The sequence below is a fragment of the Struthio camelus genome, chromosome 1 (genome assembly GCF_040807025.1).
Source record: "Struthio camelus isolate bStrCam1 chromosome 1, bStrCam1.hap1, whole genome shotgun sequence".
Classification (NCBI taxonomy): domain Eukaryota; kingdom Metazoa; phylum Chordata; class Aves; order Struthioniformes; family Struthionidae; genus Struthio; species Struthio camelus.
The window spans coordinates 2238174-2262585 of NC_090942.1; the positions used below are offsets into that span (position 1 = coordinate 2238174).

The 24412-nt window shown below is 43.8% G+C and overlaps 1 protein-coding gene across 1 annotated transcript in view; it reads right to left on the reverse strand.

Moving 5' to 3' along the window:
* NET1 (neuroepithelial cell transforming 1) overlaps nt 1-24412 on the reverse strand; it is a 56224-nt gene that overhangs the window by 18162 nt on the left and 13650 nt on the right. The window contains exons 2-3 of the mRNA XM_068952280.1: nt 6777-6843; nt 1275-1334 (exon numbers count right to left, since the gene is read on the reverse strand). Of these exons, the coding sequence (XP_068808381.1) occupies nt 1275-1334; nt 6777-6843 (127 nt within the window). The remainder of the gene's footprint in view (nt 1-1274; nt 1335-6776; nt 6844-24412) is intronic.

Below are 24412 nucleotides of genomic sequence, written 5' to 3' on the forward strand. Positions count from 1 at the left end.
TTGACTGCATTAGCCTGGGGTTTTCCCTTTTTCCTTGAAAGGTTTCAGTGAAAACACCTGAAATATGAGTACGCAAGTTATCGTTGAAATTTTAGTTTCACATTAAAGTGATTGCTATTGTGGGCCACCCCCTAATTCATGGGACTTTTGTCCAGCCCCCCAAATCATAGCACCAAAACCAAGAAAGAGGGGGAAGAAAATCCTCTTCCCTGAGGACAGCTTCCCGAGCTATAACACTCCCGTCTCCGTCAGCAAACCAGAAAGAGCTCAGAACCAAACCAGCCCAAAACCCTGGGCTCAGAGATGCCAGCACTGCTGTGTCACAGCCCTCTGCAGAATCTTTTCTGCTCTCTTCCCTCCCCTCCTAGGAAATTACAGGGACAGTCCTATCTAGAACAGAAGATCTCGTCTAGAGAGGTCAAAGCACAGCGTTAGCCTGCTGGACAGCACAATCAGTCACGGAAAGCATCGAGCAGTAGCCAGACTAAGTGAGCCTAATAAATAATGCACAAATGCAGAGTCAGTGACACCAAGAGAGGATGTGCCGGTCATTAGGTCAAGCAGGAAATTCCCCACCAACAAATTACTTTTAAACCCAATCTAATAAACTCACTTCGTTAACTCTCAACCCAATAGCTACTTCCAGAAAAAAAAAAAAAACCGCTACTTCTCTTGCTTCCCCTCATCAGAGAATTGTCAGACAGTGAGATCTTTAAGGCAGATGGAGAACAGGAAGCTGTTTCCCTCTTAGAAAAGCAAGCTTGGGTAGTCCTTAGGAAAAGATACAACTCTGCACCCTCCCACCCCCAATCTTTTAAAGTCATTATAATCCATAGCTTTAAGAACAATTTACACATCCGAGCTAGTCCAGCTTGCTTGCAATATAACGAAGCACACTGACTACAGTCAAACAAAAGCAAAATTTGATGGAGCTTTGCCATTTCCACGTTGCATAATTTTGCTTCCTATCGCTTGGAAATGCTTGTGCTTTTGTTAAGCCCAGGTTATACAGATTTATTTCACACAACATTAAAACTGTGGCAGACTTAGGATACAGATGATTAAAACGGGAGGCCCCAAACAGTGCTATGGACACCACCAGCAGGACTCGGCCCACCCCAGAGAAGGATGCAAGAGCGAGCGCAGCTATACGCTTCTCCGCGCTGCTGGTGGCAAAACGCAGACACGGAAAGTGTGGCATCCCCCAGTATAAAATACTGTAGTTGACTGACTAGATGGTAGCACGTCATTGTAGAGCAGCATGATTTAATTACCTTAAAATCAAGGCTGCAAAGACTGACTGCATCATCGTCCTTCTCTCGGCGCTTCCTCTTCTGTAAGAGATGAAACCAAGTTACAGCTGTACACTTGATCTGGGTTACAAAAGGCGGCTTCCCAAGGCATATAAAGGTATAAATAAAGGTCTGTTTTTTTAAACCAGTCTAGAAACATTTTCTTTCTTTATACCCTCAAGCAACTGTAATAACTCAGAAAAACTGAAGGCTGAAAATAAATGGAAAGCATTTTTATGCTGTTTGATCAGTTTGTCATCTGATCATACCTACAAATCATATGCTTATAAACTTGTTTCTCTGCGCTCCCATAATTACAACTATGAGGAAAGTATAAAGTAGGAAATCTTTCCAACAGGGTAGAATGCGGCAGTTACCACTGTGAAATGCTTTAAGATTCACTTAGTTAAATGAAACTTTTTTTTTTCAAAAGGTTTCTGAGGTCAGCAATCCAGCGGAAGAGTTGGGCTTTCTCCAAGAGTTAGCTGCCAAGGGGCTCAGACCTGGTGATCGTTGCGATTTGAGGTCTCTAAGGATAAACCAGAAGATGTAATATGTAATTCTCGTAACGTCTGCTCATCAAAATGGCTGGGCTTGGAGAGGGGTGCAAAAGTGAGGGCTCCACAGATTACACCCTGGAAGCAGTGCTAAGATAAAGTCGCCTTGCACTAGATTGTTTGGTTGGATGTTCCTGCTCCTGAGCTACCCTCTAGTATCCAAATAAATATTATTCAGAGGATTTTTACTGTGGATCAGTGATTTGTTTCACAGCGCAGTCTTCTTAACAGCTGAACGCGTGTATGAGAGAAAGCAGTTATACGGACAGGAAAGAAGGGCCAGGGCAGGACTCTTGTATTTTATAAGTCCGCTTCACCACAAAAGCCACCGTATCCAGTGACTACACCCTAAAGTCAATAGTATGGTTTTAATCAGAGTAGCTGATTGATGGTTGGTTGGCCAGACACAGCAATTCACACAGTCTGCAGCCCAATCCCAAATCTCATGGTGTGGTGGGGCACTAAAGCCCTCAGTAGCTCCAGAATGGGAACCAAAGGGCAGTATTGATTTAAACAGAGGGCATTAAAATCACCTATGTAAGTCATTACTTTGGACATGGCCAGCAGACAGCTGTGCCTGAAGCAGTCCTCCTAGAAATGCAACAGGCTGAAAGAATAAGCATATTTGTCAAAGGCAGAAAGATGATGCCTTTGGCCAGGGAGCTCTCAGCTATTTGCCTTTCCGAGGAAGGGCACAAGCCAGTAGAACAATGACTAAGGACATCTGCATTGAGCTTCCTAATACATCACACTATTTATGTACCATCTTGGATTCTACATTATTTTTTCATCACCCAGATAATGGAAAACTAATTGCGGACTCATCCTGTTGGACTGTGCCAGCCTGCAAATCACCTGGTCTGGAAAAAACGTGGATCGTGAGCATAAATTGTTTGCTCACCCACCACACAAGTAGTTGCTTTTAATCCTGTTTTTGTCACTTGTCCATCAAGATTTAAGAATTAGTAGAGCTCATCCTTTTCCACTTCACTGTTATAAACACAATGGAAAAAGATAACAAGCTATCTTGTTTTTTCATATTGATCTTCATGTTGTTTACAAGATTAACAGACTAGACATTCAACTGCATAGAATGGGGAAACTATTTTCTCTGCAACTGCAGAGGAAACTACTACCAAAAGTTCATTCTGAACTTCAGCAAATTTCAGTCCGTGGTACTCCACCAGTTCAGCGGCTTAACTTTCTTTCAGGAGCAAGTGTGTAATTCTTATTTTCTTAGAACTTAATCATCTATTCAAATAACTTAAAAGTTTCAGCTTTAGCAGAGGTTTGTCATCATTGTAAGTATACTTAAAATGTCTGAATACAAGTATTCATTCAAATTACTTTTTAAAGGCTGACCAGCCTAGTTTCCATGGTTCCTTTGAAAATCTGATGTTGTTTAGGGGACGTCCAGCTTCCCTGGAGGGTTCTCAGAAACCTGTTCTTTTGTTTTCTAGTCCTTTCACATGAAACGTTTTTAGGCTCCAATGTGTCTTCTTGTCTATCCACATTATGCTGACTCTGCCGTTTAAACGTTAAATTAAATATGCACGTGTAACACTGACATATTACAGAAGCACAGATACTCACTAGTTTCTTGTATTTTGGATTTTGGTGGTATGCTTTTTTTTCCTCAGCGGTTCAGACTCGCTAGAGAAGTGGATTCAAGCACAAAGTTCCCTGACAATTTCAATTGTTTTTTTGTTTTGTATTTGAAAAGACAAGATACTACCTCCGTCATGTGAGTGAGTCCCTTTACTGACAGACTTGCTAACTACCGAGGAAAAAACTTCTCATATTAGACATTATATATTACCAAATTTGTAGCATTGACACTGAATTAATGTCCTAGCACATTCCATACTTTTTGAACAGACATTTGGCAGGCTTGAGAACACATGCAAACACAGACATTTGTCTTTTAAGTTCAGTAAAACATTCAAAGTCGGTTATTTATCAGACCCTGCAATAAAAGACGGCTGTAACCACACCTTTTTGGTCTGCAGATTATTTTTCCCATATGTATGTCAAGGATATTAGCATCTATTTAACAGAAGAGAATTTGCAATAAAGACAAAGACACCACGCCTTTTTGGTCTGAATGTTATTCGTTCCTTATGTAGTCAAGTATATTAACATCTTTAACATACAGCTCCAGACCAAAGCCCAGACACTAAAGGAAGGCCAAAGTTTTGTTTTTAAACTGGCTAGACTTATGCAATAAGTACTGCATTGGCTGGACCCCATTTCCTTTGCCCAATATAGTTTCATACAAAAACTTAGACATTTGACTACAGAGCCAGCTGTATCATTCCTATGTGGTGCCAAAAAAGAAACAGATTCCAAGAAAACGGCCTCTTTAGACTGCTCAGATCTGGGCGTTTAAAGCCGCATGACAGAAAAGCAACTGCTACAGTTCTGTTTTCTCACATTTTTGAGACGGTCACAATCAGAGATCTGATATGCTAGCCTTCTCACGAAACTCAAGTCATGTGGAAAAACTTATTCCTATGAAAGTTATTAAACTGTAAAAAACGTGAGACACTACTTCGGCTCTCAAAGAGGTGTTGTACTGGAGAAGCATAAAACAATGCTAATCAAGAGGGGAAAGCTAAATATCTCGTGACTTATTTTAGAAAGACCTAAACAATGCCATGAGCATGAATGTTAAGTACATTTCAAGGATTCCGATTAAAGCTCTAGGAATGTTTTTCAGGAAAGCACAATTGCAATTTCAATTTGCAAACAATTCTAGTCATCTAGTTTTCCCCACTCATACTAAGGGCTTTTGCATAAAAACAGCATCTTTGTTCTTCAGGGATCAGCCTGTTTTCTGCTGCTTATTGCCCACCTGAAGTCATAAAAAGCCAGTATGACTTCAGGTGAGGAATGTGCATCAGGACCCTTAAACCAACAAAGATCAAGCGCCTGGTTTTCATGTATGCATCCTATTTAATGAAAGGGGGGAAAGGAAAAGAGACTGTGATTAACCTTGCTTCCAGTCAGGAGCCATCAGGACGATGCTTTAACCCAACTTCCATTAGATTTTTCTTAAGAGTTTGCAGAATATGCGTTGGTCTTTCTCTTCTAAACCTACCCCACCTCTGCAGGCATGAAAAGGACACTTGGCTTGCTTACCCACTTCCCCTGAGACTCAGGCCAGGTACACATTACGTTTTGTGAGAAAAGCTGCATGAACCATGTCATGAAGAGATGCTGTTTGTGACTGGCATACTAGTACTTGGTGGAACACAACCCCTTGTGTGACACACTTATTCCAGCACACGAAACACACGAAACCAGGAAAAGTGCAGTGCTCGTTTGCCTACAGGCCACAATCAAAACACAGTACTTTGGTCAATGTGTCCACCTAACTACACTGGCAATGCCTCTAAGCGGAGACTTGGTCCCAGGCCGTGCAGCAAGGATAGGTCTGCTGGGCAACTGAACTCCATAGCTATGCGCTCTCCTTCGTTATTCCTTTTCTCCTGCCTTTGCATCTCTGCCATACACACTGGTCCACCTCTCCATGCCTTCCCACCTAATGACTCTGGAGGCCAGCGGCGGGTGTATCAGTCCAAGTCTAACCTCTAGCATGTCACAAAAAAGCTGGTATCTCCAAAACAGGACTGGAGTTGAGGGGTGCCCACTGGCTGTAGTGGAGTTGAAGCTATTTGGGCTTCAAGGGAGAAATGGCAATAGACCAGGCTGATGAGGGGCTTGATGGAGGAATGCAGATAAGCAATTAAGTCATTCAAGAACAGTCTCTTTGCTTTTTGCAGTCTGTATCATGAACTGTCATGTCTAATTGAGCGTTGAACTGAATATGCACGCTGCAAAATAAAAGTAGAATAAAAAAACCTATCGAGAACAGGAATGACTTGAAATCGAATCAAAACACTTTTAATTTGTGATGACAGAGCACAATATTTTCAAATTTGAGAGAATATAGTTTCTAGGGCTTTGTAATATTCAAATACGTATGTCACCGTAGCTGTAGTCACCAGTTGCACATTTCTAAAATTAATCAAAAGAAAAATCTACAAGAGCTTTTTGTTTTGTTTAATCTACTCCCACGCTGGACTGGTGTTTGTGCAGCCTCAAAATTGCACACGGCTGCTCTTCAAGGCATAGCCAGAGTGCCTGTCTAAGTGCACACTTTCACAAGAAGCTCCAGATGATTTTAGATGGGACTTCATTCATAAACGGTAGTTCTGTCCTTTTCCCCACCTCCAGATGTGTTCTCATGCCCTTCCTCGTGCCGACACTGGCATCAATACAGCTTGTGCAGTCAGCTCGATCAGCTCATCCAAAACTCTTTGCTTTCTTTTTTGGTAAGGCAAGTTTTTCAGCTAGATCAGCTTGCTGGCTAAGGATGGGATCACTGCTTCCAGGGCCAGCAGAGTCAGATCAGCTCATGAAAATGAGCTTTAAGACAGGACACTATTGTACATACACAACACCAGATGCTAAGCACTTGCTTCAGCTGACTAATCGCCTTGCAATCCTCAGTGTCTGAAGAAGGACAGACTTCATGAAGAAGCAATTCAGAATAGAAACCCAATGATGGTCCTCTGAACCACTCTCCAGAGTGGTCCATCTTTCTCTATCAGCTCTAGAGGCACTCTGGGAAGATATAAACCACTTCCCTAGTAAGGGATGCACATTATAGGATGGAGAGAAGAGTACAAGGCTTACAGCAGTAAGGTCACATACTTACGAACAAAAAAAACCAAAAAAAAACGGTGAAAGCACCCTCCAGCTAAAGCTCAGGAGCCTCAGTGGCTCAAAAAGTATCTGCCCAGCCTCAGAGAGAAGAACATGTTTATTTTCTTTCCCCTCCAGGAAGTTGGACCTTCACCTCCTTACTCCTGCTTTTGTTTGCATGCCTTTGCCATACGTACCCACCCCTTGTTTTACTCACCAGGGTGAAGTCCCAGTGCGGTCCAGGAGTTAGAAACGTGAAAGAGCTGCCTCGCCTTAGAGGGTACCTACGATTACAGAAAAAGATTCAGGTAAATAACTTACGAGCTACTGCAGCAATTGATAAACTACATCTGTTATCCACTGCTTTTAGATCTTCAGCTTCTAACACAACAGCCTCAAAACCAATGATATAGCACAGTCTTTGGGTAGCAGAGACCAAAGGAATTGGTCTCCCCCAACAATTGCAGGTGTTAGATGAAAAATCCTGGTTTACTACAATAAACGTCTCTGTTTTGCCTACAGAGGTAGGCAAAAAACTCCCACTGGGCCTGCAAGCTGGTCTGGAAAAAAAACTCACTTTGACCACGCAGCTACCAATTGGTTTAAATTGACCAAGAGGAAGGCTAAAAACCAATAATAATAATTAAAAAGGAGTAATATTGTGGCCTCATTTTCCAAGGTTAATGAAGCTGAAATGAGAGCAGGCAACAAACTGCACCTCTGACAATGCAGCCTTGTAGTTTCTCATAAAATTACAAGCAGGAATTGAGTTGTGGTCTTTCATTAAGTCAGTCTCGATCCAAGAAAGTTAAACCACCAGAATGCAACACATACAATGGATCGTTTGTATAATCCTTGCTCTTTGAACAATGGTAAACGAATGGCCTTATGCAAGTCATTTATTGTACTAGCACTGAGTTAAGCAAACAAGTAGCGTTCCAACTTTCACTGTCTGGTGGACTTCAGGTATGTTTCCAGCAACAATTTTTTAAAGCTTATTCTGGCCATGGTATAGAGAAGCATTTTTGTCTGCCATTGGGTTTTTACGTGTAGAATTTTAGACCTGAGCAGGCCACTCTTTTTGCAAAGACAGCCAGCTGCATCATCTAACAGGAGAAGATTTCTCCCTTGCTGTCACAAGCTCAGACAGAAAAGACATCTCCTCGCCAGCTGCACCTTTCTTCTTCGTACTAAGATCCCACCGGATTTTCAAAGACATGGAAATAATACAGGAATGCAACCCTTTCAACTTTATGCTCCAGCATTGCTCAGCCATTGTTGAAAATTCATCTCACAGGGTATTAGTAGTGCGTAAGGTCAGCAACTGTTCTTATCAGAAGAGAAAAAGCGTTTGTCTTGAAAAGGTTTGTGCAGGGTGGGGTTTTCCGGATGGGTATTTGGAAAATAGAAGCCAACCACCCAGAAAATACTTCTGCGCTTCTACCAGCCAGCTCAGAACAAGACAAATGTTTTGCGAAGCGTTCCTTAACGGAAGAAAGATGTGAAGGAATAAGACGCTTTCAGTGATGAGGCAAGCACTTTATGCGGTAGGCACACGCGACACAGGTGAGCTTATTAGCACATTTCCTCCATAAATGTATTTCTGAGCTAGCCCTTTGCTTAGCATACTCCTGCTAATACACTTGCAAGTGACCCAGTGTTTTATTTCAACCTCAAATCTGAGAAGAAATCTAACCAGCTGCAGGATGCCTGAGCTGGTTCTGCACTTCGGACTCCAGAGAGCACCACGGAGGCTCTGTGGACCTGAGGACCTGTTTAAGAGCGTTTCATCTGCTCCAAGCCTTCACTCACGGCAGCTGCCCCACACGCCATGAAAAACAGCTACGCTGGCAGCATCCGCAGCAGAAAACCAGGAAGCAGCAACGTTGTCACAGGCTTCAAAATGGTTTTCACCACATAAACTTTGTTCAAAGCGTTGTACATGCAAATTATGATTTAAAGAAAACCAGAGGAAACTGTCCCCTAAAACTGACACTTTGAATTCCCTAAGAACCAGCCAAAACCTTTAGTAGAGTCACTTTGTCCATGACACTGCTCCAGAGAGGAAAGCGGCATGTCCAGGAACCACATACCAGCACCCTGACTGCTAGACACAGGAGAAACTCCTGGAAGGAAACATTCTTTGGGATTTTCAAGAGTACATACCGCTCGGGAAGAAAATCTGGGAATGAGCATCAGGTTTCTTTGAAATTAAAACAGAGCCATTTTTCGCATGAGAAATAAATCTGCACAGCTTAATCCCAACATCTAACCTGCCAGGCTGCCAAGGCCACAATTTACGAGTTTGATTAAACCTTCCTTGACTACAGATAGAAAAGCAGAGAGATAATTAATGGTCTGCACACTGTGCCCTGCACAGCTATAAAGAGCTGCCAGAACGGCCTAAGCCTCGGTCCTCACTGAAAGCGCTTCTTTCCTGGGAGCCACGAGTGCGATTTTATTCCATCAACCTCGATCTCTGACACCGGGGGTACCCAACTGAGACCTCAAAGGCACCCAAGGCTTGCAGATAGTTCAGAGCAATGCCTGGTCACCCCAGTGCAGGCTGGGGCTGCTGTAGCTGCCACGACTGTGTTGTCCATGCTCGTGGGTGCACCTCTGGTTGTGTCCCTCTCCCCACCAGGAGCAGGGGGACCACAGGTAAGGAGCTGCCAAAGAGAACAAGCGGAAGAAGTTCGCCTCATTTATATTACATGCCAAGAGTACCTAGCTGCTATTCTTTAATAAAAAGAAGAAATTATCATGTATGAGAGGGATTAATTTGGAAGCCTTCCTAGCACTTTGAAATGAGTCATGTGGGTGGGGGAGGAAAATAGGATTATTGTTCAAAAATCTCCCCATAAGACGAGGATAAGTCCCTCCACCTCCTACCTGCATCCATCATCTAAACTTTCTCCCTTGCTCACTCAGCTGTGGAGAGAAATGCCGCTAATACCTCCCACAAAAGGCATGTAACAAGAAGAAGTATCCACCCCAGTTATAAAGTTCCCTTCAGTCCTCCAGATTCCCAACACAGGTCTCCTGCAACAACCGATCAGGTTGTAGATAGGCTGCTCTTTCCTTCTCTCCAGTGGTCCACTAAGAGGACTCAAACAAGAGAAGAGGATGAAGTGGAATTCAGAAACTGCCACCAACATCTACAGTAGCCTGGGAGGAGGAATTCTTTCATTTGTTCTAGATGACAAGGACAAGTTTCTAAACATCTTGGTATCGTGGACATTTTCTGATTATCTTTTGTTAATAGGAATGAGCCTTTCATGGTGTTAAGAGGTCTTGGAGAACCTCCTTCCTTTTCAAGCCTTTGGCCAAGCGCATGGGGAAGAAAACAGACATCAGTGCTGGTACACAAACTAACTGGTTGGGTTCTGCCAGAAGCAGCACACGGACAGACAGCAAGAGCAACAGACCCATGTGCTAAGTGGAACAAAGATCTTTAGGAAGGTGGCCTCTGTCATCTCAAAGTGTCATCGCCTGTCATTCCTGTATCATCTCTCCAGTTACTGCTAGCTATCCAAGCCTTGGTGAAGTACCTTTTAAGCAAAGATCATTGGGATGACTGTTTGCAGAACTGCTTGATTTTATACTCCCTCTCTGCTTGTAGCAGTACCAGCAGAGCTCGCAAAGCCCTACAAAACTACAGAGCCAAATTTAGTCATCTGCGTGACTACCACGTGTATTACGTGCGAACAGATGACTCATAACCGCAGTGCTCAGCAGGACATGCCTTGTGAGGTCCATCAAGAATTTGAAGACAGCACTGGTGAAATAAAGGTCAGTGATGATCCTAAGAGCGATCCTGGAAGAAGTTTTACCTAACACATTGCACCATGCAACATGAGAAAAAGCAGAGCTGTGTTACGGAGCACTGCACTGTTGATCATCTACTCAAAATACAGCGTGATTAATTGAAACAAGTGCAAAGCTGCCTGGATGTAACGTTTTAGCATCTGAAGATAGCAAAATAAAGTATTGTGCTAGTGCCAATTGGATACAGCTAAATAGCTGTGTTTACAGCATACAGAGCTGAAGCAATAGCCCTACTGTACTTCCATAGATATCACTGCTGTGTAACACAACCAAACAGATTTCAATTGTGTTCACCCACTTCCTTGGGTTTCTTGATAGAGATTCTTCCTGACAGACTGTCTCCAGCATCATTTTCTTTTTACAACAGCATAAGCAGATCCTCACGTAATGAGGGCCCAGCCTCCTTCCTTTCTTCACAGGGTTCAAGACAAGCAGAAAGCGTTAACTGTAGTTGGCTAATGCCATCACTTTGAAAACTGTTTCAGAGTAAGGAATAACGTCAGGGTTATGAAGAAGATTACGCGAACACACAAAAATAACTTTCTAGATGTAAAAGGCTGTGGCAACACTCTGGCAAAGCAAAGGTCTCCAAACTAAGGGCAGGGGAGGGGCGAACTTGTTGAGACTGCACAGAAAGAACACACACTTCTGTTTTGGTACCCTACGTTTGCTTCAAGAAATGAATGTTCCAGGCTGCTTACCAGCAAACGACGATGCTGCCAGTCTTGCCAGGAGTACATCTTTCAACGATCTGTTAAAATCCCACTTGCCACATTGATGGTCCATAGAGAAGTTAGCTATGAATTATTTTTAACTTGAAAAGAGCGTGTCATTTACAGTCTCAAGGTATCCTTCAGATTTATAACATCAGCTACCTGCTGCAAAAAATCAGCTATGCTAAGGGAAACAGGGGAACCTCTGAGTAAGAAACCTGTTTGGCAACATAGCAGGGAGGAGATGAGGCCCCAATAACCTTAATAGAGGAAGCCTGGGCAATTTAGTAGATAACATATTGATAAAGGCTAGCGGGCAGGCACAATCATTTCACATCGAGGCCAGACTAAGGAAACAGTCATTGTTCCCCGGCTTCCTTGAATAAACATCAGGATCCTCTCATGAGCTACATCAGTATGGATGTAGCAACCGCAGTCAGCACTCAGCTAAATTTGCCCTCGGAATTTAACTCTAGGGATGATGAGTGCCTCCAGGGCTTGTGTTTTTTGAAATTCAGAAGGCAGGAGTAAAGGGCAGCAAGGAAACCACCTAGGTCTTACATCATTTTTTACAGAAAGCAAGTGTTTTTGTCAAATAATTTACACTGCTTCTTCTTACGCAGCTTTTTTATTGCTTGTCTTGCCTAGAAACAAAGGTTTTCTTGGTTTGACTTTTGCTTAACTCTGAGGAAGGAGAGACAAAAAGTCGTAAATGAGAACTCAGTTTAAACAAATCCAAAAGGCATCCGCAGCGAGCGTCCTCGAATAGATTTCTATTAGCCAGACTAGAGTAAAAAGCACAGAAGAGCTTCACTCATCAGATTAGAGCAACTACCCAATAATGTTATTTGAAACATTTTTCTTCCTTTTTACTGTAAATCCACACCGCCTAGTCAGCATCATTTGACAGTCTGCACTATATATTTTTTTTTAAACTTATTTTTGATGACTTATCCAGGAAGCTGCAGAAATGCTTTGATCTGGCAGTTCTCTCAACTTTCTGAAGTTCCAAAATACATTCTTTGGACTGGGCAGCAATTCCTTGTTTCCTTCCCCTCTGACTCCCAATCCTTTTTTTTTGGTTTTCAGTGCAAGCTGTTCTTAAACATAAACCACTTACACCAGCTAAGTATTAGGATTATGAATATTATAGCAACATGAACACATTAAAAGTAAATCTTTCCCCAAACAGGTAAGCCACACTGTGGTGAATCTCATTTTGAACGACAAGAACAGAGAGCTCCACAAAGAGCCTTCTGAATTTTAATTTAAAGCTCTTCTGTGGAAAAAATCTTCTGGATTTCCAACCTAATAGAGTTAATATTTCCACTTCAGCAATAGCCAGAGGCCTTGGCCACTCGAAGAGGCCTCCCAAGCACTATGCAAACAACTGCTGACTAAGGGCACTTAGGGCAGTACTTGTCATGGTTCCTTATCTCGAAAAGCCTCAGAGTAAAAGCCTTACTTAAAGAAAGAAAACTATTGATAGACGTTTTAAATATCTAAAAGCAAGACAGAAGAACTCAACAGGACTCAGCGGCTTACAGGAAAATGGTGGCGACCAACTCCACGTGGAGTTCAAGTTTGCAGATTGCTTCTCCATCATTAATGTTACCACAGAGAGTAGCACACAGAAGGAAGCGGGATACTTACAGCCCTAATTACATAGAGAGCAAAATAATCACTGCTTGCTTGCTGGAAATGTGGTTCAGAAAACTACCGTAACTTTCTGGCAGCATCAGCATCACACTTTGCAACACTGGTGCAATTAGTAATTCTAGCAGTCTCAGCTTTCAAATAGCAAAGCCACGAAAACTCACAGTCGGCAGCAGAGTTAAGCAGCGATCAAAAACACTTAAATCCATCTACCACTTGGACAGGACGAGGCTCTGCTACTGCTGATCTGAGAACTTCTTGTACTTTACAGACACTCTGGAATAGCTATTATTTTGTTCTTTTATGCTGGAACAACCTCTGCTTCTAAAGGAAGCACTTTCAGACACTCTGGGCAGGTTTAAGTTATATAAAGAGCATTTAATTTTTGTTTAAATAGTTTTATGAAGTTTAGTGCAGACTGAAAGGGAAGACTGGTTTTCCATTTTAGAAGTGTCTGTTCCCCATAGGTATTGGTGGAATACTGTGGCTATTTGTCTGAAGAAGTAATCAACAGCAATGCTGAACGTGAGCAGATAAGGCCTAAAGAGATTAAACATGCACTGATATCCTTAAATAATCACAAGTCTGACCTCTCCAGAGCTGCACATTAACAGCCTCCCTGCAGCCAGCACAGCAACATGTAGTTTCATCTGAGGATTGAAGTGATATCTTTTCACCACAGACTTCCCTTTTGACCCAAGCATCTTCCTTCCAGTTTGCCTTCAGACTTCCCTCCCCAACTGGCTATCTGCTCCAAATCGGATTCGGTAAATGCTAAGCTCCCTAGCATTGTTGCTAAGGCTGGAAGCCAGGCCTTTCTGCAAGACAGAGAAAAAGGGCTTTTGGGAGCACATGTTCAAGGTCTCCTCTCCTCCCCCAGTCTCCCTTCCCAACTGTTCCGATTACTTCAAAGTTTATGCCTAGCACACGGTGGCATTTTCAAAGGCTTCTAGGCAAATGACGCACTGCGACTCACCATCAAACGGGCGCTGAAACGAAACAGATAACAATAGCCTTTTGTGGTGGTGATTTGTAGGAGCACCATTTTCAGTGATTTAGCGTACAACCTGACTGTGCAAACATTTGTACTGGCCAAACAGAGAGGCAGCAAACACAGGCTGGCGTAGGAAAAACTTCAGTCCGCTGAGCGGTGAGCTGGCATGCTGAGACAACGCTCCTCCGGCTGTGGCTGCACAGACGATCTGCAGCTGCAACGCTGGTCTAAGGCTGTCCCTGAACACAGGCGCTTCCCACCCACCCTGGGTGCAGCAGGCCACCTGCACCGTGTTCTGCTGGAGCTGGCCAACGTGGCGAGGGGATTGCTACGAGCATCCCACAGAGCCTATACTGCCGAGGAAGCAGAGAGAGCCCACATGCCACGAATCCCAGGTCACACCCAAGCTGAGAGCACAGAAGTACCACTAGACCCAAGGCAAAATTGCCAAGCTCTAGAAGACCATCCTTACAGGGCAGAGGAAGGATTTGGCATTTCTAAAGACAAGACATTAGCATTAGTATCTTCATATCAGTGACACTCCGGACCACTTCAGATCTATTTGCACTCTCACGTCCAGAGACGTGATTTAAACGCTGAAGCAAAGGGCGGGGGGGGAGGAGGACTGTAGGGAGAATCAGTGCAGCTGCTGACAAAATATTTTGCTTGTCAGCAGCCACACAAGGGCTCTCGCTGCTGCAGGATCATCTCCGGCAGAAGAGCCCGGCTCCCTACGAGACAGCAAAGGCGCCTCCAGCTCTCGAGCCGCTGACTTTCGTGCATCAGGCCCTTGTCAATCAGGTCTGTCTGCTGTGCATGACTCCTCGCATGAATGATGGCTAGAAGATAATCCAAACAATTAAAATGCAGGAACAGAAATAAGAGCGCATCAACACCAGATGCCGAACCCTGGCTCCCTGTTTCCTGCTGGGCATGTGGCTGGGCTGGAGTTAGTCTCATCTGTCAGCCCCCCGACGGGCAGGCGGTTGTCCAGGCTCCGCTGTCACTCCTGGAGAGAGGCAGCATCTCCAGCCAGACATTTTAGGCTGGTTTGGCCATGCTCTGGAGGCGCCTCTCTTTCTGTATTGACTATAAAGGAGCCTCGTGTGCAGCTTAGATTTAAGCAATCCACTTTCAGGTGGCTGAAGTTAGGCAAAAATCAATCTTCCAAACAGTGTTTAAGAGATACCAGCTGACAAAAAGTTCTAGCTAGAGCTCAAATGCAAGTGATGTACTATTTTTTAGAAGAAATATGTTCATAAGCACATTGTTGGCTCACTTGATCATGTCATCCTAGCTGAACAGTCGATCACAGGCATCTCTGAAGGCTATGGCTTAGGGAAATCTTTAGTTCAGGCTTTCCCCTAAATAACTCATATTCTTTTCAGAAATTTTGATCCCAAGTTCAGAATTGAGCCATGTTGCGGAGAAATTGCCACCATTAAAAAGTAAAAGCTGACTTCCAAAAACAGAGATGTTAAGCTTAATAGCGATGAGGTGATAAAGCATAAGCAGAAGAAATATCATGAACGTTTAGGTAGCTGGACCGCATTCAAGGAGGAAAGAGAAAGGAAGCAAATGCTGTAAACAATCACTGTGCTTGCAGGAAAGCACTGTCTCCTAGAGACTAGACTCAAAGATATGGAAGACTTTGCAGTGTTTTCATGTATCAAAATGAAGGCCACTGTCCCAGCGTGCTTTAATGAACCACTGACCCTTTCGTTTTAACTTTACCTGACTTTTCTTTCCCACAAAACCAGGCTCTTGGGGGCTCCAAGTGAACTTTAAACTCTTACAATATTTCCAGGCAGGGAGCAAAAAGGTTCCAAGTTCAGCTGAAACTGGTTATATTTAAATGTAACTGTTTCCACTTAACGTCCCCCCCTCCTGCCCCGTTCCCTCTGATACCTATTTTGAACGCTCTCATGGGAGAGCAGTCGGGACGGAGGAATTCCAAGTGCCCAGAAGCCATGGGAGCGAGCGCCACGGCCATGCCAGTCGAGGAAGAGTGCACCGGTTCAGAGCCAGACAACTATTTTGAGTTCTTGTGGGAACCAAGCTTGATCCAATAAATATTAGAAGTTATCACAAGAGAACAGTCAGGAAAACATACATTTAATGCTGACAGGCACAAACTTCTCTTATTTAACTCTAGGCAGCTATGCAAACAATAACTTCAGCTGTACTTTTTTTAAAAATGCAAACTGTGTAGCTGTAGCCCCTCGTATGAAAGCAGCTATGCCAGTTATAGCATTTAAGGGCACGGATAACAAATTAACATGGTGTAACAAGTTACCACTGATGGGCTGACCCACTATAACCGCCCACATGCATCACTGCAACCTGCAGCAAATAAGAGGTAGTCTGAGTTAAGAGCTCGGAGTTAGGCTTGCTCTCTCTGAAAGGCACAACCATCTTGTGCTTGAGCTGAAAGTGTGCATATAAAAGGCCATTAAAGAACAGCTGAAGTGTAGTAATTTGCTTGTTCTGGCACAGCTTGTTTCTACGATACAAGACTATACGGCAGCTCAAAGCTTCCTTGTAACTGAAGGAGGCGGGGAGATTTGTAACTGCAGGGAGAGCTAAGTAGTGCTGCCACGTGTGTGTTTAAAGGAAGCCATCTTACACTTTGCTGTAGCAGTGTGGGGACTCATCAGCACTAGAACGCTCTATCTGTAACTATCTGCGATTCACAAGAAAAAAAAAAAAATCGAAACCTAACAGCAAGATTGCTTCATCTCGCAATAACCTACGCCAGCATTTGTCCTACCGCGCAGCGTAGTTCTGCAAAAGTCATAAAACCCAAGCTGGCTGGGGCAGCAAATCATCCCGCTTCCTGCCTCTTGGGGTGGGAGAGGCACTGTTGTGGGCAACACCCCGGCTGGGCGCCCGCCCGATCTGTGGGACTCCTTGCCAAAGGCTGGCATGGATGCAAGGTCTGCACTGGATCGAGATGAGACCAGCCAAGGACTTGGGAGAGATTTATTGAAAGCCACAAAACAGTTAACTTAAAAACAGATTGGGATGATACAGGAGAAAAGTATCAGAAGCATCAGTCCCGTCCTTACTCTTTCCTAAGTATCCAACTCTGGACACTGTTGGAAATGGTGTACTAGAGGTCAGATGGATCCTTGATCTGAATCAGTTCTTGTGCTCTTAAAAGTTCACCTCCTCATCTTTGGCAAGGCTATAAAAAGCTGCCCTGCGTTGCTTCGGAGGATGAAGATAGTTAGCACTGAATCCATGCAGGGAAAAAAAGAAATGGAGGGGAGGATAAGATTTGGGTAGAGTAAGCCAGTAGCTAGAAGTCTAGGAACCAAAGAGGAAAAAGAGAGCTTTAGGAAAAACAGAAAAGGATACAAAAGGAAAAAATAATCCGAAAACAGCAGGGACTAAGGAGCTAGGCAGGAAATGGTTGCAGGGTGGAGATGTAGAGCGTAATGTCCATACAATTTAAGGGTAAGATCGTAAGAGAAGCAGACCTTTGTAGGTGGGTGGTAAGGCAGCACTGAGTGACTTCACATTTAAAATATTTAAACATTACAAGGACTTGAAGGTGTACTTTGCTCTTTCAAAAGAGATTGTTTAATGCTTTTACTCTCTGAAGGGGCGGTCCCTTTCATTCTTTGCTTATTAAATGTAAGAATAAGTAAACACACTTAGTGCTGATATCGCACACAGCTCTGCGAGTCAGTAACAAATTGACCTGTGCTAAGCTGACACAAGCCAGTAATCAGCCTGGGGGAATTTATTTTCATCAACATGGTTTATGCTGTTTTATTAAATTCATTTAAAGCATGGTGATTTAACCAGTGCACCTTCTGTGCTCAGTCAAGATCTTTGTCTCCTTTCAACGCGACTACCTTTCTTCACACTATTTTAACCTTGAACAACCTTCCTCCCCCCGTGAGTTTGGAGGCTTTGACGTCCTCAGTGGCTATATCCTTCATGCAGCATTTCAGGTTCACTGGTGGGTCCCAACTGAAGTTAGTCCAAATGGTTGGCACTCGTGTCTGACCTGAACTTGTCGTCATGTGTTTTACGTTCCAACGTAAAAACCATAGCAACATTTCTTGGTCCTCTCTGCTCGCCTGTGTGTGTTTAGGAACAGACCTAGTGCTTTGTGCCAAAACCCTCCATTTTCTCCTAGTGGTGTGAAAGCATGAGAGGAGTATCAGCTCTCAGATGACTTGGGTCAAGTATTGGCTGCAAAGTCCTTTTCTGTTCTGTTAGCTCAGCTTGTGCATGGATGACAGTAAAGATCAGGTTAGACCTCAGGCTACAGCCCACATTATCTATGTAGGCATGACATAGCCTCAGTTGTCATTTAGATATCTGATCATATAGAAGGCTTTAGAGACACTAGTAAATAAGGAACAGAGTAATAGAAGGCCTGCAAAGAGAGGAAGAGAGTTTGAAACTCAGACAAAACATAGATCACAGAATCACAGAAGGGTTGAGGTTGGAAGGGACCTCTGGAGATCATCTAGTCCAACCTCCCTGCTCTAGCAGGGTCCTCTAGAACACATTTCCCAGGATCACATCCAGGCAGGTTTTGAGTATCTCCAGGGATGGAGACTCCACAACCTCTCTGGGCAACCTGTTCCAATGCTCTGTCACCCTCACAGTCAAGAAGTTTTTCCTCAGGTTCAGATGGAACTGCCTGTGGTTCAGTTTGTGCCCGTTGCCTCTTGTCCTGTCACTGGGCACCACGGAGAAGAGTCTGGCCCCATCCTCTCGACACCCTCCCTTCAGATACTTGTACACACTGATGAGATCCCCTCTCGGTCTTCTCTTCTCCAGGCTCAACAGGCCCAGTTCTCTTAGCCTTTCTTCAGAGGAGAGATGCTCCAGTCCCCTACTCAGCTTTGTAGCCCTCTGCTGGACTCTCTCCAGTACCATGGAGTACTCTCTCCAGTGCCATGTCTCTCTCATACTGGGGAGCCCAGAATTGGACACAGTATTCCAGGTGAGGCCTCCCCAGGGCTGAGCAGAGGGGCAGGATCACCTCCTTCCACCTGCGGGCAACACTCTGCCTAATGCACCCCAGGAGACCATTGGCCCTCCTGACCACAAGGGCACGTTGCTGCCTCATGGTCAACTTGTTGTCCACCAGGACTCCCAGGTCCTTCTCCGCAGAGCTGCTTTCCAGCAGGTCAACCTCCAGCCTGTACTGATGTATGACGTTATTCCTCTATGGAGGCAGGACCCTGCGCTTGCCTTTGCTGAGCTTCAGGAGGTTCTTCTCCGCCCAACTCTCCAGCCTGTTGAAGTCTCTCCGAATGGCAGCACAGTCTTCTGGTGTGTCAGCCACTCCTCCCAGTTTAGTATCATCTGCAAACTTGCTGAGGGGGCACTCTGTGCCTTCCCCCAGGTCATGGATGAAGACCTTGAACAAGCCTGGACCCAGGACTGACCCCTGGGGGACACCGCTAGCTACAGGCCTCCAACTAGACTCTGCGCCACTGAAGGATTAAGAAACTGGGAAAATGTAGTTATTGCAGTAGACAAGGAAAAATGCAGCCTCCAGGGATAATTTTATGGAGACTGGAAGGGCCAAGGAAGCCATGAGCTACCATGAGAAAGAACAGAGTTCAGACAGAAGTCTAATCTCTTTCCCTAGAAGAACTATAAATACACCTGAAGTCTGTTTTCAAGTCTTAATCAGAGAGTAGGAACAGGGTTTTAATAAAACTTTATAGCTGTTTCTAGTTATTAAAACAAACAGCCCACACTCAACTCTCAGTGCAAGGGAAACAAATAGCATCTCACAAGAAAGAACATACAGTCTTTGGAGAAGAGAAAGTCAGCTAGACATGTACACAGGAAACCCTGTATTAAAAGTCACTTAGCTCAACTAGCTGTTATTCATGTTCAAGAGAACATTTTCTGTACAGTTAGCACAAAGATTATTCTGTCTCTTCTAAAGATTATCCCAAAGCAGGTTTTTTTTTTTTTTTTTTTACTACACAAAGAAATCTGATTTAGGTTAAGAAGAATCTCAAATCTGCCCCCTTATGTATATGAACTAGTATTGCAGCAGCCCTACACGTGACTACAAAGTACAGTAGGCTCTACACAAAGAGATAACAGGTAAGAAATCAAAACGAATGTCAAAAACTGTGTGGGAGATGCATTAGCTGAAATAACAACCAACAACACAAAACATTACCTAGGCAGATCTGGTTCAAAGAACACAGTTTGACGCAATGATAAAGGCTATTGTGCATTGACAACATTGCGTATCACAACACACCACCTGTTCGGGAGAGCACCGTCTTTCCCAAAGGGTGATACAGTTCAAGTTAAACATCAGCTCATGTTACCGAATATAAACAACCTTAGGGAAGGAGACGTGACACTAACAGCATATTGCGGCAGGCAGTTTTCTAGGCAAGCAAACCTGAGGCCAGGTCACGCTGTAGTTAATGGACGCGTTATTGAAAGCACTTCTGCATCAGCCTGGGTCTGTCATTAACTGCTCTGAGTTTCAAAGCTGACCCCCTCTGTAAAACAGTTAAAACAAAATCAGCTGCTCAGGCACACTGCGAGGCTTTTGAAGGATCACTATATGAAGGCCAAAGTCCCATGCAATTAATGGAGATGTCATTTGTGAAGGACTTCGAGTACAGGCCACTAATTAGTTTATGCCTCAGAGTGCTCTGGGTGATTTTTTCTAAATAGTTTAAGAGACTCCTGAACACAGCTCTGCCGTCAAAAAAAATTACCCGTGGGCTGGACAACCTTGCATCTAAAGATTTAAACTGAACCAAGCATTGTAACTAACTGTTGTCACTGAGTAAGATACAGACGGGATTACAAAAAAAAAAAAGAGAGAAACTCTTAAGACCCCACATGTGTGCGGGGGAGGGAAATCAGCTTGTTTGCAACCTTATACAATAGACTTTTGTGGTCTGTCTGATACCAACGTATTCTGGGTTATCAGGAATGAACCTGGAACCACCCAGACAACTTTGCAGAACAGCTTTTAAGTGAAGATACATGTGATGAATACTCCCCACCCAACCTTGCTGCGTTCCTCCTCCAGCCCACCCACACACAGAGAGCCCAGGGCGCTCAGAACATGTTCGTGTACTTTCATTCTCTGCTCAGTTGTGTTTTCCTCCCCTCACCCCAACTCACCTTGGAGGAGATTCAGTTTATATGGTTTAGGAAAAGGACCTGGTCAGAAGACAGGATGTCATAGAAGAATATCAATTCAGTGAGGGAAATAGAGAGGGAAAAAAAAACAACCTCAGTCATCCTATAGTATTCAAGGAATTACTTCCCTTCATCGTGGCTGGGTGGGGAGGCACTAACCATTCGACCCAGTAAAACACAACTTATTCCAAATGTACTCTGACTGGTCCATTTATTGCAAATATGAAGCCCAAAGCACAAGTGAAATATGAACATTAACCTTGTGCCTTGGGATAAAACCGAAAGAAAGAGATGTTTCCCAATCTTGTGGTGACACCTAGAGGAAGAGGGTTTGATGGTGTTCCTTGCATCTCCTGAAGGGAGAAGAGCAGTGGACACAGCCTGAACCTGCATCAGCAGTGGCTCTGCAGAACCTTATGTCACACTCTGAAGTTCCCTGGGTTTCAGGCACACCAGCAGCCTTTCTCTCTCTCTCTCCTCTATTTAAAGAGATCTGCTAGGCAGTGGCCATTGATCAAGTATATCACAAAACCATTAACTAATATTAAATATATATATATAACTTCAAAATGCAGGTGTTTTAATCCTTCAGCTCTCACGTTCAGGTGCATTCCAGTACAGCAAACAAAGCTGCTTACAGTAATGGCAGTCCAGGAAGATGCATTAAAAAAAAAAAAAAAGGGAAGTGCCCGAGTCTCTTCTGAACAGCAGCAGCAGGACTCTGCCGTCCTCAGAGCTCTCATGCGGGCGTTCCTGCTGCCAGGGCACCTTAAACACTGTAGGAAGGGCAAAGCGTTTTGTGCAGTAACATCAGTGGGATGCAAGTCATGCCCAGCTATCTCGAGGGGTGACAGCCTCAGAGGGCTCAGGCCCCCAAACAGCAGGTTAGCCCATTCATACCTTTCCTAACAGACCTTGCTTCTTTTCCCCAGACTTGAGTGATCTTCACATGCCTTTTTTTTTTTTTTTTTTTTTAAAAAAACCTCTCAACTTTGCACATCCTGAACTGCTGTCCTCACCCACAGAGGTGGGGGAAGACAAGACATCAGAGAATCCAAGCACGAGCCAGCTCCATAGGAAACCAAGCTACGTTATCGTGTCTGCCCTTCAAGCTACTTGCTAAAACATGCACGAAACTTTAGCCGAGTTTATTACTACTCCTCCACATGAGCTGGGGCCCGCCCAGATTTGCAATTCTAACTACGTTACTAGCTTTACGCTTTTTTTTTTTTTTTTAAAAAGTCCGTGCTTTTTACAGCTCCACCACAATTCAGACCAAGAATAAAGGTGAAGAGTGAACCATTCAAGTGGAACAGGGATGATGCTTGCAACAGGAAGCCTGTGAGACCATGGCTGTACAGACACACTTCTGCCTCTTCAGGGTGTAAATGACTCTTTGCAAACTTGTTGGCAAGCACTTGGTCCTGCTCAAATAACAAAGAAATCACCTTGTCCACCTGGGACCCATCTAAACATCTGACAGTGGGGTCTGAAATAACTTGGGCCTTTTCCTTCCCAGCTAGACTGCTGGGAGGGTCCCTGTCCTCACTGTAATTTCTAGAAAGACTTCAAAGTAACCCTAAATAAAATTGCCTGAGGAGGGCAGGGCACCAGGAAGTCGAGGCCTCTGATCAAGTCGGCCTTCCTGTCCATTTGCAGGTAAAGTTGAAGGTCTGGTCAGATAATTGCGTGCAATTATGTTAGCACATTTTGTTAAGGTGCCTCCCCTCTCACCAGGATATGGTAACCAGAGGACCCCCAAGTCTACAGCAATGCAGAGCAGAACTGATTTACTTACAGCCTGTGACTTCTGGTGCCGAGAAACTGAAGAGTTACTTGTGCTCCTCAGAGCAAAGGAATGAGGTACCCTAATTTAAACAATCGGGCTGCAAGTTTTAACCAGCTAAAAGAACAAAGTATGTATTTAGGCATGTGAATACTGCATGCAACTGCAGCTACCTTCTAGGGACTACTGAAATTTACCCTGCAGAGCAGAAAAGCTGGAAGCACCTAGAGAGAAAAACCGAATTTCCATGTAAAACACTATTTGGAAGCAGGTCACAGTCCTCCACCTACAGTTTTCTCCAGCTCATTGGGTATGCTATTAGCATGAGATGGTTTAGTTTTGAAGAGGAATCTAACTCATTCCCAACTTCAGGATGCAGCTTGTGTGTCACCTTGCGACGTGAACAAATTCATGCTCAAATGAGACACTGCCCATGCGTGGCTGGGAATACACACACAGTCCACAGTAAAGCACTGACTGTCTGCCAAGGACACACTCCTACCACATTTACCGAAGGCTCAGTTCCATGGCCCTCTGCTCTGTGAAGTATTTTTCCCCATAGGATGCATATGGGGAAACTCTACGAAGATGGCATGTTGGCCAGTTCACTGCAGGACCTGTTCTTGTAAGATGAAACTCCTTCTGGAAAGCACTGAGGCAATACCACTCTTTCCAAGCCAAATTCGGATTGAATGGTCTACTTGGAGACTTTTTGCAGTATGCAGTGGATGCATTTTTCTAAACTGTGGTATTTTACATCTCTGCTTTAACATGAAGCTGCCGTGTTTACATTCAGCTGCTACTCGAGAAGCAGATGAAGTAATTTCTGCATTCAGCTTGCATTTCAGGCCCTCTCATTACAGCAATAAACAGCACTGCAATATCAGCTTCACCATTACTGACACCCACATAAAATAAAACACCCACACCGTGTAAGACACTATCGTCAGGAACAGCTCCTATGCAGAAGTGAATCCTCATTATTTGTGAGTAGAATTTCAAACCCTAAATAAGAATTCAGTGTACTCTTAATGTTTACATCCTTTAACTCACAAAAGCAGCAAAATGCTACCAATATAAAAGGAATAGAAGTGCTTATACTCCATTAGCTTCCCCAGGAATTGTCCTTAAGTACTGTCTAATCTTCTTTCAGTTGATTTACCTTGGGAGAAAAGGCTTTTTCATCCTCATTAACTGCTTTACCCCAGCAGCATCAAGATCATCACTAGCTATTTCCTCTCCACTTACAAATTATTTTGGGAGGAAATTTTAAAACAATTATTTCATTTCTCTCATCCCATTGCTTCAATGTTTGCTCGTCTTGCTATCATGCGCCTTTCTGGAAAGACTTCTTCTTTCCGCATATTATTCTCATGGCTCTCTTATCGCTGATGTTCATTCTCAGGCATTTCAAAACTTTCCTCTAAGTTTCATTGCTGCTATGGCTTGACATTTACCAGAAACTCTGCGTTTCCTGCTGTTTCTTCAGAGCAACAGCACAGATGACAGCAAATTTAAAGTTGATGCAGAAGTGAAAGTATAAAATATACCAGCAGATCTGATAGGAAAGGAGAGGAGGCGAAAGGGAAAACAAAGAGAGGAGGCAACAAGTAACTTTAGCCAACTGATAGCAGAGCTATGAAACAAGTAAGGATGAAATTCTTCCAGTATCCAGAGAGGAAATCCTTGAAAGTCAGCCAAGACGGCAAGTTTCC